This window comes from Balaenoptera ricei, chromosome 10 (genome assembly GCF_028023285.1).
Source record: "Balaenoptera ricei isolate mBalRic1 chromosome 10, mBalRic1.hap2, whole genome shotgun sequence".
Taxonomy (NCBI): Eukaryota; Metazoa; Chordata; class Mammalia; order Artiodactyla; family Balaenopteridae; genus Balaenoptera; species Balaenoptera ricei.
In genome coordinates, this window is record NC_082648.1 from 11,815,858 (window position 1) to 11,831,197 (window position 15,340).

Sequence of the window (15,340 nt, forward strand, 5' to 3'; positions counted from 1 at the left end):
AGCCTTTCATCACCGGTTTATTGGCCATATGTATTTCCTCTTCCAAGAAACTCCTCTCGATGTTTTTGCCCACTGCCCATTTTTCTACTGAGTATTTTCTTTTTAACAATTTGTCGATGTTCTTTATGTATTTTAGATACAAATCCTTTGTTAGTTAAATGTATTGCAAATATCTTCTCCTGGTTTATATCTTATCTTTTCACTCTCTATACTGTCTTTTGATAAAAAGAAATTCTTATTTTAATTAGCTGAATTTGTCAATCTTTTTCTTCATGGTTAGTGCTTTTGTGTCTTAAGACATTGTTGCCTACCCTATGTCGTATCCTCCTAGTGAAGACTGAATGATACTGGGTCTAGGCTATTGTCATTACTTCCAGGCTTTTTCAAGGGACAAAGCAAGGAAACGTGTACTTTTTTTTTTTTTTTTGGCCGTGCCATGAGGTTTGCAGGATCTTAGTTCCCCAACCAGGGATTGAACCCAGGCACAGCAGTGAAAGTGCTGAGTCCTAACCACTGGACCACCAGGGAATTCCTGGGAAACGTGTATTTTTTAAAAGTAATGATTTGCTACCTATATTTCAACTTAAAAACAAAAACCAAAACACAGGATCTTTACTTCATTGATTTTTCTTATGCTGAAAATCTTGTTATCTAACATACTTATTTGCTTTATCTTACTATATCAAGTGAACTCTATCAAATTTCAAAATAGCAATATCAATATTTTTACTAAAGTAAGATTACAATTCAAGGTCGTTTGTTTTGGTTTTGGTTTTGGCGATTCTTCTTGTCTGTAGCATCTATTCCACTGAGGATGTACAGCAGTAACTGTGTTTTAAGGTCACCTGAAATAACTGCTGTCCGTACGGTTATGCCACAAACTTGATGCACCATTAGGTATATTTGTGTCAATTTGTTTTCAGGTCTTAGGAACTGCTTTGCTTTTAAAAATTTTTTAATAAGTATGAACAGCATTTACATGGTTCCAAAGTCAAATGTAAAAAGCAAGTTACATTCAGAGAAATGTAGCTTTCATCTCTGTTCCCTCCACTCTTTTTCTTCCTTCTTTTATAGGTAATCATTTATTTTTTAGTTTTGGCTTATTCTTTCACTGTTGTTTCTCCTTGAAAAAATGAGCAAATCTATCTATCTATTATCTATCTATCTATTTATCTATCTATTATCTATCTATTATCTATCTATCTATCTATCTCTCTCAATTTCTTATGCAAAAGGTAGCACATGATATACACTGGTCTTTCCATTTTTACACTTAATAACAGATTCTGAAGGTCATTCCATAATAGTACATGGAGATCCACCTTATTCCTGTTTACAGCTACATCATTTATGCAGCCAGTCTTCCATGTATTTGGCTGTTTTCGGTCTTTTCGCTATTATAAATTATCTGTGATGAATAGGCTTGTATTGTTGCCAGTGAACCTCTGTGATAATCCTAGAAATGGGATTACTGGGTCAGAGAGTAAATGAGTGTGTGATTTTGGTACTGGGTGCCAAAATTCCTGTCCTTAGCAGATACACCATTTTTTATTCCCACCAGTCTTCTAGGGAAGTACCTTCTTCCCATTTTTCCCCCCATTGCCTTGCCAACACAGTATGCTCTCACACTTTGGAATTTTTGCCAAATTGATAAGTGAGAAAGTATTTCTCAGTATGATTTTAATTTGTATTTCTAATTTTATTAGCAAGGCCAAGTTCATATGATTAAGAGTGTTTTTTGCATCTATTTTCTATGAACTGTCATTTTATATATTTTGTCCAGTGTGAGTGTGTGTGTGTATGTGTGTGTGTGTGTGTGTGTGTGTGTGTGTGTATGGTATATATATTACCCCCAGGAAATAAAATCTTCCTAATTTTTGGAAGTATATTACACGGTACCTTTCAATCCTCAATGATTCAGTAAACCTTTCAAAAAAATTATGCTGCATGGGCATGTGTTTGTGTGTGTGTGTGCGTGCTGTGGAGGATGAAAGCATAGAACTCGTACATTTTATAAAACTTAGACATTTTTCTTTAACAAACATATTGTCTAAAACACTTGCTTTATCAGGTTAATTAAATAGCCAGTACATTCATATGGGGCTCTTTAACCTACCCCAGAGTATAGCATGAATAAGACTGAAAGAACACAGAAACAAGCTGGTTTATTTGTGAGTTAACCTGACACTGAGTCAGGTGCTAGCAATGAGATAGATAAGACAGTTCTACTGTGCAAGAAATTTATTCCCTAGTCCTAATTTGATCTTCTCCTTAATTGGAATGTATCAATAATTTTAAAGATAATTTTCAATATTCTTGCCATACCATATAAATCCTGAGTAGCTTTTAAAAAATCTTACCTTTGTTCCTTCTACTATAGCCCTCTTCGTTGCCCCTACATACAGCCCATCCATTTGTGCCATAACATAGCCTGTGTGTCTCCAAAATGGGTCATCCTTGTTATTTTTGATGTTATCCCGGGCCCACTGATCTTGCTTCCTGGAAGACAAATTAGATTTGTACTAGAGGTCTCCATGGTTGTTCATCCAAAGCTAAATTAAACCCAGGTATTTAGAGATTATATATTCAGATACTTATGCTAGCTAGTATAATTTAAATTCTGGATCTTATAACATTCCAATCACTTTGAAAGGGTATCAGAGCAAATCCTAAATGATTTTTAATCTCTCCCAAGGACTATGACTCTTCCATTCTAACTTCCCCCATGCTCTATCTAGAACTATCTAGAAACACAGGTGTAATATTTACTTATCTGTGATACTGAGGCCTAAGAAAGTCGAGGATAGACTGTTCAAATGTATCTTATACAAAATCATGTTTCACTAAATCGGTAAGGACAAGTTGATTAACTTTACTTTGTAGATAGAAGTGATAAACAACAGGAAAAAACAAAAGCTCTTAAGGACCGGGTGGTGTGTATGTGTTTTTATTTCTCTCAGATCATTTTCATAGTTTATGGTTTGCCCTATTCCAGTTGTCGCTAATAACAGCCTCAATGCCTCTGTTCTGGGAAAAAGTCTTTTTTTTTTTTTTTAATAGTCCTTTCATTCTCTCTCCTCTTTTTGTTGTCTGCACTTTATGCAGGATGAGTTGATATAAATTTGTATACTAAAAGCTATTTCTGATGTGTTCACGCTATCTCTAGATCAATTTAAAAATACAGTGTCACTGCTTCATGGGATCTAGCCCAGATGCTCTGTAGGACCTTAGCACCTGACGAAGGGGTTGCTTAGCATATAATTTGGAGGGCCAAACCAAGAACTCCTTTATCCCCAAATTAGTCTCATAGTCTGTCATCCCACAAATATAAAACAAATTTTCTGAATATTGAGAATTATTAGTCTTCAGAAAACTTTACAAAAATGGAAATATTCTCAGAGGATGTTAAGAGTTATAACTTTAGATATGAGCTAACTCCCCAGCTAGGATGAGTCACCAGGTCCATGAAACGGAAGCACCTTTCAGAGGGAGGAGGAGGGATTTCTGCAAGGAGAGGAGCCCCCAGGTGGAAGGGATCCAGGGGTTTGACTCTGCCTGTCTTGCACTGGTGAGGTCTTCCTCTAGCTGTGTCAGCAATTGATAATGGGATATTTAACCTGACCTCTGAAAGAGCACAAACTAGAAGGCATTTGTCCACAACCAGTTTTCATGCCATTACCAAAAGGTGCTATACTTAACTACAAGAACTACTCCAGAGTCCTGCCTAAGAGATGGAAAAGAAATTGGTGAAGGAGAAATTGCTGTTTGAAATGACAGATTCAAGCCCTGAAGCCTCAACAGCAATGAGAAGAGGAAAGCTATTATACTTACTTTAAAAACTCCTGTACTTTATCCACCACGGAATGTTTCTTAATCAGCTGTGGGTAGAGGTTTGTGAAGTGGTCATACATATGTCTGAAAGGAGAGACGAAAATTGTTACATTTCCATTTTTCTTCTTGGATTTTCCCATCACAGTAAATTACCCAGTATTTTGGCTAACTGGGATGTTCCCTATGGCAAACCTTCCCTATCTTCTTTTATAAATCAAATGCACAATTTAAAATGGGAAATATTGGGACTTTGCTGGTGGTGCAATGGTTAAGAATCCGCCTGCCAATGCAGGGAACACGGGTTCGATCCCTGGTCCGAGAAGATCCCACAGGCCGCGGAGCAACTAAGCCCGTGCGCCACAGCTACTGAGACCGTGCTCTAGAGCTGGGGCTCTGCAACAAGAGAAGCCACCGCAATGAGAAGCCCGCGCACCGCAGCAAAGAGTAGCCCCCGCTTGCCGCAACTAGAGAAAGCCCACGCACAGCAACGAAGACCCAGTGCAGCCAAAAATAAATAAATAAATTAATTAATTAAAAAAAAATAAAACTGGGAAATATTCCCAGCATACAGAAAAGCATAGAATATAACAAACACCCAAGTATCCACTACCCAACTACATAAAATCATTATATTTTGCCATATTTGCTTCATATTTTTTAAAAAAGATATCAAACATAAGCTAGAGTTCAACCGCTGACACTAAATGTCCTCCCTTCTCCCCAGAGGCAACTGCAGTCTTGAATGAGTGATTTATTGTTCTCATGCACATTTTTATACCATCTCTCTCTATATATATATTTAATCATAAATAATGTATATTATTATTAATCATGTTTCAGAACAAATATAAATAAGATCATACTATCTACCACCCTAACTTGTTTATTTTTCTCCACATGATATTTTAAAAGAATTATCTGTTATCATCTGCAGCTTAAATTTATTCTTTTCATGTGTTGATGGTATTCCATGTTATGACTATATAAAAATTCATTTATGCAGTCCTATGATAGACATTTAACTGGTTTTTAATTTTTCGCTATTACAATGCAACTTCAAACATTGTTGTAAATGTCTCTTTTTACACATTTGTTTTTCTAGTATGTATGTGTATATATACATATACATATAAAAGTAGAATTGCTGGGGTGAATATTCTATACACCTATAGTTACTAGATACTGCCAAATTGTTCTCCACAGTGATTGTACCAAATTACGTTCTCCCCAACTACATGGTAGATCTCTCCTTGCTCCTTAGCCTTGCCAACACTTGGCACAGTCAGACTTTCAAATTTTCAACAGTCTGTTGTATCTGAAATGATTCTTTGTTTTAATTTCCATTCCCCTCAGCATTATTGGCTATTTGAGATTCTTTAAAACTTATTTAAAAAGTTAAATGTCCCTCATACGCTATACAGTAAACATTTTTGGTGAGCTATAACGGACATACAACATTGTATAATGATTTGATACATTTATATATTGCAATGTGATTATCACCATAGCATCAGCTAACACCTCTACCATGTCACATAATTGTAATTCCTTTTTGGTGGTGAGAACAATTAAGATCTAATCTCTTAGAAACTCTGAAGTTTATAATACAGTATTGTTGACTATAATCACAATGCTGTGCATTGGCTCTCCAGGACTTATCTACTAGTTGCAAGTCTGTATCCTTGAACATCTCCTCAATTAAACGTTTTTGAATTGATGAAAATAATCCATTTACATCTGTTGTGATTTTAATATACTTGGATTTATTTCTGCAGTCCCTTCTGTTTTCCATTTACCATCCCTTTTTTTGTCCCTCTTTTATGGTTTCCCTGTTTAAATAACATTTTCATTAACCTTCTTTTTACTTCTGCTAATTTAGAAGCTTTATATAAAATGTACAATTGACTCTTGAACAACATGAGTTTGTACAGTAAGGGTCCACTTATACATGGATTTTTTTCAGCAAATACATACTCTTTGGATATGGAGGGCCGACCGTAAGTCTACATGAGGATTTTTGACTGTGCAGGGTTGGGGGTGAGGACTCAGCGTCTCTACCCCAGCATTGTTCAAGGGTCAGCTGCATTTCTATTCCATTAGTGATCATCATTAAAAATTGTGAAAACATTGATTATTATGCATTTTATTATAAAATATAAATGACTTTTTTTGGGGGGGGCAGTACCACGTGGCATGCAGGATCTTAATTCCCCGACCAGGGATCAACCCGTGTCCCATGCAATGGAAGCATGGAATCCTACCCACCGGACTGCCAGGGAATTCTTATATAAAATCTAAATGAATTTTCTATTTCTCTCCTCCTCCAAACATACATATTTTAGCAAGCTTTACCTACCCATTGACATCACCCATCATGTTATTGTTCGAAGATTTAGTTTTACCTTTTCATTTAAAAAAATATTAAAATAATTTTTATTGTTTAACTTTTACAATCAAATTTTATTAACTTCTTTGTTTTTTGTGTTAACTATTGTTCCTTATATCCCAAATGTTCCCTCTTGCTATTTTTGTTAATGTATGTCCTATAATAGTTTAATAGAAGTCTGTGCATGGTAAAATATTTTAACTTATGTATCTAAAAATATCATTATTTTGCCCTTGCTCTTGGATAATTTAAACAGTTTTAAAACTCTAGTTAGTTATTCTTCCTCAGTACTTTAAAAATACCATCCTCATATCTTCTGGGTATATTGTTGCTAATGAGAGGTATGCTATCAGTCAAGCTGAGATTCCTTTGTAATCAATATTTTTCTTTCTGATAGCTTTTAAAATTATTCCCTTTATCCTCAACTTTCTGTAGTTTCATCCTCTGTGTTGTAGCAATATAATAGGCTGTGTCTTCCAACTAAGGACTCGTGTCTTTCTCAATTTTAATCAATTCTCAACTATTACCCTGTCAACTATTGCTTATCTGCAATTCCCTCCAGTTTCTTTTTCTGGGACTCCTAATAGACATATGTTGGAGTTTCTCAATCAAACTTCTCTATTTAATAACAGCTCTCTCATTATTTTTACCCCTTTCTCTCTTTGGGCAGTGTACTGTATAAATCCCTCAGTACTAATGTCTGATTCAGAAATTATTTCTCTGAGTTTGTCTAGTCCAGGGTTTGCCCACTTATTGATATTTTTAAAAATTAATTTCCATAATTTTCATTTATGATATTTCAAGCAGGTTCTTTTAAAATATCTACCTATTTCTTCCTTTTTGTTCCCTACATTTTTCAAGTTTTCCTTCATTTATGATATTTCATTTATGATATTTTCATTTTGATATTTCAAGCAGGTTCTTTTAAAATATCTACCTGTCTTCTTATTTCTTCCTTTTTGTTCCATAAAGTTTTCAAGTTTTCCTTCATATATATATATGTGTGTGTGTGTGTGTGTGTGTGTGTGTGTGTGTGTGTGTATACATATATTTTGTTGTCGTTGTTGTGACCTGCAGCTTGAGTGATCCTAGTTCCCCAACCAGGGACTGAACCTGCGCCCTCGGCAGTGAAAGCGCAGAGTCCTAACCACTGGACCACCAGGGAATTTCCAAGTTTTCCTTCATTTAAAACTTAGAGTACCTTAAGCATATTTAAAGTCTTTGTTAAACCCATCTACAAAATTAATCTGGAGTGTATTAATGACTTTATTGTTGATTTTGCTGACTTTTTCTTAGCATTCAATTTCTTTGTGCTTTTTTGAACTTGGTATTCAGGCATTTTAAGTTATGTGTTTGTTTACATTCTTAAATTCTTCCCCTGCACCCCCTTCCTTTCTCCCTCCCTCTTTCTTGCCTCTCATTTTCTTCTAGGTACTTCCATCGGACTCCCTGAGAACCAGGTCTTATAGCGGCTTTGGGGACTTCTTTCCTATGGAATGCTGCACGTTTATGTGTCCTGGAACCAGCACATGGATGATTTGGTTCTTTTGCCCACCCCGCCTCCCGTCAAGCTCACGGTTTCTTATACATCTCTACACCAGAGTGCACATCAGCAGAAGTTATTCTGTGGCCTCCTATTTTTCCAAACAGTCCAAAGCAGCAAGGTTACTTCTGCTTCCCAGCCTTGATTCGGCTCCCTCAGATCACCGAGGCCTTCACCCACCAGCAGCAGTGGCTGTCTCTGCCTGCTTCACGCCAAGGGCCCAGCAGATCCATACCCCATCGCTTTTCTGCTTCACTTCTGGTTCAAGAGATCTTTCATCTTGTTTGGGGGGGGGGGGGGCAGCTATATTACCATGATGCTCTCTTTCTATACATTTTATCTACTATTTGCTCTAAGTTTGGAGCAAAGTGGGTCAAATTGTGAGCCCCTTGCACCCTCTGGACTGGAAGTTTACCTAAAGTCTGAGTTGTGGTTTTTATTTGATGCTTTTTATCGACCTAGAGGTCAGCACTGTGGAACTTTTAGGTATCTTTATCTAATGGTTTCCAGAACTGAAACTGATGAGAATAGAATTTTATTGCCAGTGAGGCAAAGAACATTAAAATCCTTTGAAATGTTTTATTTTATGGTCCTTGAATTCAACAAACCTCATGAGTGCTTTTCCTTCAAATTATCTGTAAATATTTTTTAAAAATTGAATTATCATATTTAACTTTTGGTTATATATCTTTTATGCTGCCATGCCTATTCTTCTATCAAGTTGGTCCCTTTTCTATCATCTCTAAAACTGAGGGAGAGAACAGCAATAAAGCTAGACAGGTATGTGGGTGACAGGGAAGGGACCCTCTGCCCTGGCCTCATATTTCAGGTGAATGGAATGCAGAAACTCCAGGTGAGTTGGATGACTTGATTTAGTTGCTTAGGGAAGCAAAAGCCTTTCCGTTTTCCCTCTGAGGTTGCATGGGGAAGTAGAGATGGCTGTCAGGACTGTCTGGGCTCATGAGCCAAATGCAGCACCCCTGCACCCCTCCATGAGTTTCAGGCAGCAGCCAAAGGCTTTCTTGTCTGGCCTAGGGTGGAATAAGAGGACATTGGGAGTTGATGGACCTCCTGGGGGCAGAGGACTTATACTTGAGGTGACTACTGCAACCTCGATGGCATTGATTTTGCAACTGGAGACCAGGGAGACCATGGAAGCCTCATCAGATGTCAGGTGGGGAAACACCCAAGCTAAAGACTCAGTGAGACTGTTCCACTTCAGTAAATGTGCCAGAGAAGGACACAGGACAATCACTGCTTAAACATCTCCCCTTCCTCCAAGATGCCTCAGTGACACTAATCCATTCTGGAAAAAAGTGTTTGGAAGAGGAGTGGAACATTCTGAATTGACTCAGTTTCAATGATATTTTGTTCCTATTGAAATGACTATGGTAACATTTCCTGCCATGAGGAGGAATGGGCTCTTAAAATTAAAATGATTTAAATGGAAATAAAGTTCTCTGCTTTTGGAAAAAATAATTTGTGGGCTATTGACCTACCAATGCTCACTCAGGTAAAGAAACAAAAATTCATACTTCTTACCTAAAGTCTCCATCACTGCACCCTGCCCAGCTCCACCCAGAGTTCCAGATCCTCTCAATTTTTCAGTCTTATTTCAATATAGGGCTGTGTTTCTCAACCGGAGTGATTTTTCCCTCCAAGGGGCATTTGGCAATGTCTGGAGACGTATTTTGTTGTCACAATAGGGGGAGGGAAGGTGCAACTGGCATCTAGTGGGTAGAGGCCAGGGATACTGCTAAACTTCCTACAATGCACAACAAAGGATAATTCAATCCCAAATGTCCGAAGTGCTGAGGCTGAGAAACCCTGAAACAGAGGAACATTCATCCTGACGTGGGGGTGGCTGCTGAGGAGGTCCTATAACAGTAAAGACAGAGGTAGATAAAGGAGGGTAACTAGGCTAGAATTATTAAAATTTTTTCTTTCTTTTTTTGGGGGGGCAGGGACTAAATTTTTTGATTCTGATATTCAGAGCTGGGGAAGAGAAACCTGCACGTTGAGATCAGAAGTGGAGGCTTCACCTGATCCTGCCCCGCCCAGGGGTCCTGAGGAACATAATCCACTCACAGTCCCCTGAGAAGGCTGAGGCCCTTCTCTGATCTTTGAGCCTGGGGCCCTATACTTTGGCGTGCTGGAGCAACACAGGACAGCAGATAAGAGCAGAGGCTTTGAATTCTGAACTCAAAGCTTGATCCACTCCTTGTAGGCTCTACGACCATAAGCAGGATTCCCAACTTCTCCATGCTTCCGAATTCTCATCAAACAGAGCCAAGACCAGTCACCATGTCAAGGATGTGTGAGATTTCGTTTCAGCTCCTGTGGTGTGTCAAGTCAGTAAGTTTCCTCCTAAGTTGGCCGAGACTTTGCCCATCTTTCCATCTCTCACACACACTTTGTGACAATCACAAAGACACATGGACACCTACTTTTCCCTGAATCTTTTTGCGTTATGTTAATACCATATCACTTAGTGCTTGTCAGGTGATCTCTCCTACTCTTTCCTAGTTGTTTCAACTTCCTACTTCCTGGGTCTGAGGCCATATCAGGCTCCTTTAGTATTTCCCGCTGTGATTAATCCATGTGTGTGTGTATGTGTGTGCATGTGCACGGACTCCGAAGCTGGACAGCTGGTTTCCAATTCTGGCTGCTGCTTACTAGCTTTGTGACTTTCAGCTACTTACTTTACTTCTCTGTGCCCAAGTTTTCTCATCAGTAATAATATATACCTCACAGCATGGCTGTGGATTAAATAATTTAACATATATAAAATGTTTTGAACAATGCCTGGCATATTTTAAATTATATATATATATATGTGTGTGTGTGTGTGTGTGTGTGTGTGTGTGTGTGTATATATATATATGTATATATATAAAAATATAAGTGCTAGTCATCTGATAATTTTGAGGGTGTGACTGTGTCTTACTTATCTTTGCTTTGGCTACAGCCTTGACCTGGAGCCATATTCAGTTTCTAATATCAGAAGGAGCAAGTTGGGGGTACGGAGGAGATTCTTGAAGTATCTCTTGATGGTAAGACAAACGCCCAAAAAGGTTACACCTTTGACTATTCTCTCTACTTGTGCCATAATCTTGCTAGAACCTCTTTTCATCATAGTTTTAGCAACTGTTGTGTCAACACATGACCTTAAAACAAGTGGAGAGAGTACTCAGGAACTCACTCCCCACTGTCTCTCTATCCCCAGAGCCCGGCACAAGGTAGTATAACGAGGGCGTGTCGCATTGAATTGTGGCACCCAAACTGGCTAGGTAATTCCAGAGGAGGTCATTTCTGCATCTGCCTCAGCAACACAAGAGATCAGCCACTTTGTTAAAAACTAGAGCAGACCAGGTCCTCACACCTCCATCACCACTCTTTCCAGAAAGGTTTCCTGACTTATTTTATTAAAAATCAATGACTGTTTATCAGCTTTTACATCATTCGTGAGCCATCAGAGACTCTTCATTTGCAACTCTTAGGGAGCCACCTAGTAGAGTTAAAAAAAAATGAAGGCAGAAATTCCATTCGGCCAAGGCTGCTAGACAATGCATTACATGGAAATACATAGCTGACACTTCGATTCATCTCTCACAAAACTGGAACAACAACAGGATTCAATTAAACTTCGTAAGCGTGTAGTTAAGTAACCACTGGGGGGCAGAAGTGCTGTGCCAGGCACCTGGGGTATACAAAGATGAATAAGATGGGGACCCTGTCCTCAAGGCACTAACAGGTGGTGGAGGGGAGAGATGGGGCTCCGATCCAGTGGAAATGGAATCAGAAAGAGCTTCATCAAGAAGAGAGCATCATATAACTGATTCACTTTGTTGTACAGCAGAAACTAACACAACATCGTAAAGCAATTATACTCCAATAAAGATGTATAAAAAACAGGTCATTTCCGGGAGCTTCCCTGGTGGCGCAGTGGTTAGGAATCCGCCTGCCAATGCAGGGGACACGGGTTCGTGCCCCGGTCCGGGAGGATCCCACATGCCACGGAGCGGCTAGGCCCGTGAGCCACAACTACTGAGCCTGCGCGTCTGGAGCCTGTGCTCCGCAACGGGAGAGGCTGCGACAGTGAGAGGCCCGCGCACCGCGATGAAGAGTGGCCCCCGCTCGCCGCAACTAGAGAAAGCCCTCGCACAGAAACGAAGACCCAACACAGCCAAAAGTAAATAAATAGATAAATAAATTTAAAACAAACAAACAAAACAAAAACCCTGCCGTATATGCGCATGTCCTCTCTCTAAAAAAAAAAAAAAAAAAAAAAAAAGGTCATTTCCAACAGCTATATGATGTATCATCATATTGGCACACAATATAAAATATTGTAATTTCAAACAAAAAGCATAAAACAAAAAGAAGAGAGCATCTGAGATGGGTCTTGGAGGTTGAGCAGGATTTTGACAGGTGGAGACGGAAGGGGCAGCATCTGGCTCTCAGGAATCACAGCTCTAAGAGATGCTAGGAAGGGGCTGTGCGGGAGGCTGAGGGGGCACCACAGCCAGCCTCAGGGGCCCCTCCGGAACGCACGTCTGCGTGGCGCATCACGCAGTGAGGGGCTCCTCAGGGGCCGGGGGTGGCCCAGTGGAAGAAGAGGGAGAAGAGAGTGTGAAGAAGAGCAAGCCAGCGAGAGAAGCTCCTGAAAATAGTGAATGCCTACCCCAGGCTGTGGCCCTGGTGGATCTGTCTGCCTCCGCCGCACACGGTGAGATAACCCTGCAGGAGCCGCGCACGCACACGGCCAGGAGCTTCGGGATACAGGATAGAGGGCGGGCCCGGGACAGCGTCGTAAAAGTGTCGTAAAAGCTCAAAGAAGCAACAAATTGCTGCGTGCTTCGAAGGCAGTGATGGAGGATTTGAGCGTATTTCTTTGTGTTTTGATTTGGTCTCTCGAGTATTTCATAGTTTGGAAAAAGCAAATTATATTTTCTGAGGCTGTCAAACCAACGTCCTTATCTGCCTATCTCAGTCGTTCATCCCACGATGTTCGTCCTTTCACACATGTCCCCCGGAGGTGCGGGAGAATGTAAGGCACACCACTCCATTTTAAATGTGGTGATGTGGAAAAACGTGGCAGCCCTATACTTCCCACTGCTCTTGGCAGCTGCCTGAGCAACTCTGCAAGATGAGAGAAAACAAGGCAGTTCTTTCTTTTGGCCTCTGGCACAAACTCACCTTCTCTGCCCTGGCTCCAAGGCTGTGTCTTGGTACGTGGAATTGTCCTTTGCAAAACAGTCCCCAGCAGTATATGTTTTAAATTGATAAAACGATGTCTGTGTATGAAGATGCTATTGCTTCTCATACAACTGTCCCTGTGTAGCTGAAAACAAAGAACTCTAGCCTATGACTTGTATTCTTTCTCCGCCATTGGTTTGTGGCTACAGTCACAACTTCCAGAGGGTTGACATTTTAAGCTCTTCTGCCTTGCTTCAGAGAATGCTGGATACCTTTGCTCGGAGGAAGCCCCACTGCCTCTCTGCTCAGTTGAGACAGTGCACGGGGTGCCTATTGCTACAGTCCTTCCTGGGTGGCGCCTTGGGTCTGACAGTCTCAATCACGTGAATTCTTCCAGCCTCCCCTCTGCCCTATCTCCCTGCCAGAGCTCTTGTCTCTGTGAGCCCTGATTCTTTACTCCCTTTGGCATTTCTCCTTCCTCCAAATTAAACTCTTGGGCAACAGAATGTGTAGTAAGCCTTCACCTCCTAGACCATATCAGAAGAGGAAGGCAGGAAACTGGTAACCACCTCTGTCTCTTCCCTCTTCCCCAACCCATTGCCAGGGGTCTGTTTTAAGCTTGCCGGGTCACATCCCACTATTCTGAGCTTTGAGTGAAGCACAGAGCAGAGCCTTTGAATGCATGCTGATTCAGAAATTCCCCTACGTATTGGACTTTTCAGCAATGCAGTCAGAATGACAGCCTCTGAAAAGGAGCTTCTGGGAAATACCCTTCTAAAGATGGTTTTGGTTGTATTTCTTTCTTCTTTTTTTTTTTTTACATAGTAGCATTTATTTATTTATTTAGCCACACAGCTTGTGGTCATGGATAAAGGAACTCAAGGATAGGTCAGTACTTTATATTATGAATAAGGCAGAAATGATAAAGCTACTTCCCAAAGTGAGATGTTAAAACTTAGGTTTTGGGCTTCCCTGGTGGCACAGTGGTTAAGAATCTGCCTGCCAATGCAGCGGACACGGGTTCGAGCCTGGTCTGGGAAGATCCCACATGCCGCGGAGTAGCTGGGCCCGTGAGCCACAATTACTGAGCTCGCGCGTCTGGAGCCTGTGCTCCGCAACAAGGGAGGCCGCGATAGTGAGAGGCCCGCGCACTGCGATGAAGAGTGGCCCCCACTTGCCACAACTGGAGAAAGCCCTCGCACAGAAATGAAGACCCAACACAGCCATAAATGAATAAATAAATAAAATTTTTTAAAAAAAACTTAGGTTTTCCTGAGACATAAGAATAACAGAAGGGTCACTTTTGTCAGAAGTCTCCTCGGTCAAACTCCCTGAGCTCTCTAGTAGCGATGCCAAAGTCCAAGGAAGACAAGCTTAGGCTCTCAACATTCAATCTATGTTAGCATCTCTAACACAGATTAGAGATGCTCCACTCAAGTTACATAGCTTCCCTTAATAACTCATATGTATCTTACGCATGACTTCATTGAATATATTTATGTTCACACAACTTCAATCTGAACTATTTCTCCAAACTTGCAACTCAATTTAAAGAATGCAATCAGAAACCAGTGGATCCCGAAATAAAGATTTGTAGGGGAAAAGAAAAAGTTCAGATTTTTACATGTTGAATACAGTTTTAAACATGTTTTTTAAATCGTATTTAGTTTATAAAGTTTTCTACATCTCCAAATTGAGAGTCCCCTATTAAGGGGACTTGTATGGTAAGGTAACAAAAATTTGGTATAAAAACAAAACCAGGAATTTTTAGTTTACATTTTAAAAAAGACAGCCAGAGTCCAGTAATTAGTCGTTCAACATTTGATATAATTGCCAGTACTCAGAAACAGATTAAGATCAGCACTGCATTTACTATGACTAAGATGGTAACAGTGCAAAATAAGGTTTGGTTAAACTGCACTCAACAATCTAGGTCACAGAGCATAAAAGAAGAAAGCCACGTCCTCAAGACATTTTATATCAAAGGAAGAATGAGTCTTGTTTAAATGAGTTGCAACTTTCCTTTCCTCAAAGATCTGTTCTCTAAAAAGGATGAGTCATGATTGCATTATTATAAGTACATTTTTTGTTATTTCCATAAGACAAGGGAAGAACACAAGAATTAAATAACAATAGAATTGGAAAGAACATTCATGTTAGACATTAAAATTTCAATTTAAAATCTTCGCCCACTTGAAAGTATTGTTCTAAGATGGTTGAAAATAAATGCTCTTACATTTTATTTTTATTTTTAATTAATCTTCTCTGTTTGTGGTCCTCAAAGAGCCACTCCACCTCCATTTGCTTTCTACCCGACAATAAATGACTAGTAAGATGAAATGGCTTAGCAGTCTTTTAAAAGAGTTTCGTGAGAGGGAAAG

General features: G+C 39.7%; 1 protein-coding gene across 2 annotated transcripts in view; it reads right to left on the reverse strand.

Annotated features, from left to right (window-relative positions):
* The window catches only part of PLBD1 (phospholipase B domain containing 1), a 67,960-nt gene that overhangs the window by 33,292 nt on the left and 19,328 nt on the right, over positions 1-15,340 (reverse strand). For both annotated transcript variants that reach the window (XM_059934497.1, XM_059934498.1), the window contains exons 3-4: positions 3,832-3,915; positions 2,361-2,499 (exon numbers count right to left, since the gene is read on the reverse strand). In XM_059934497.1, the coding sequence (XP_059790480.1) occupies positions 2,361-2,499; positions 3,832-3,915 (223 nt within the window). The remainder of the gene's footprint in view (positions 1-2,360; positions 2,500-3,831; positions 3,916-15,340) is intronic.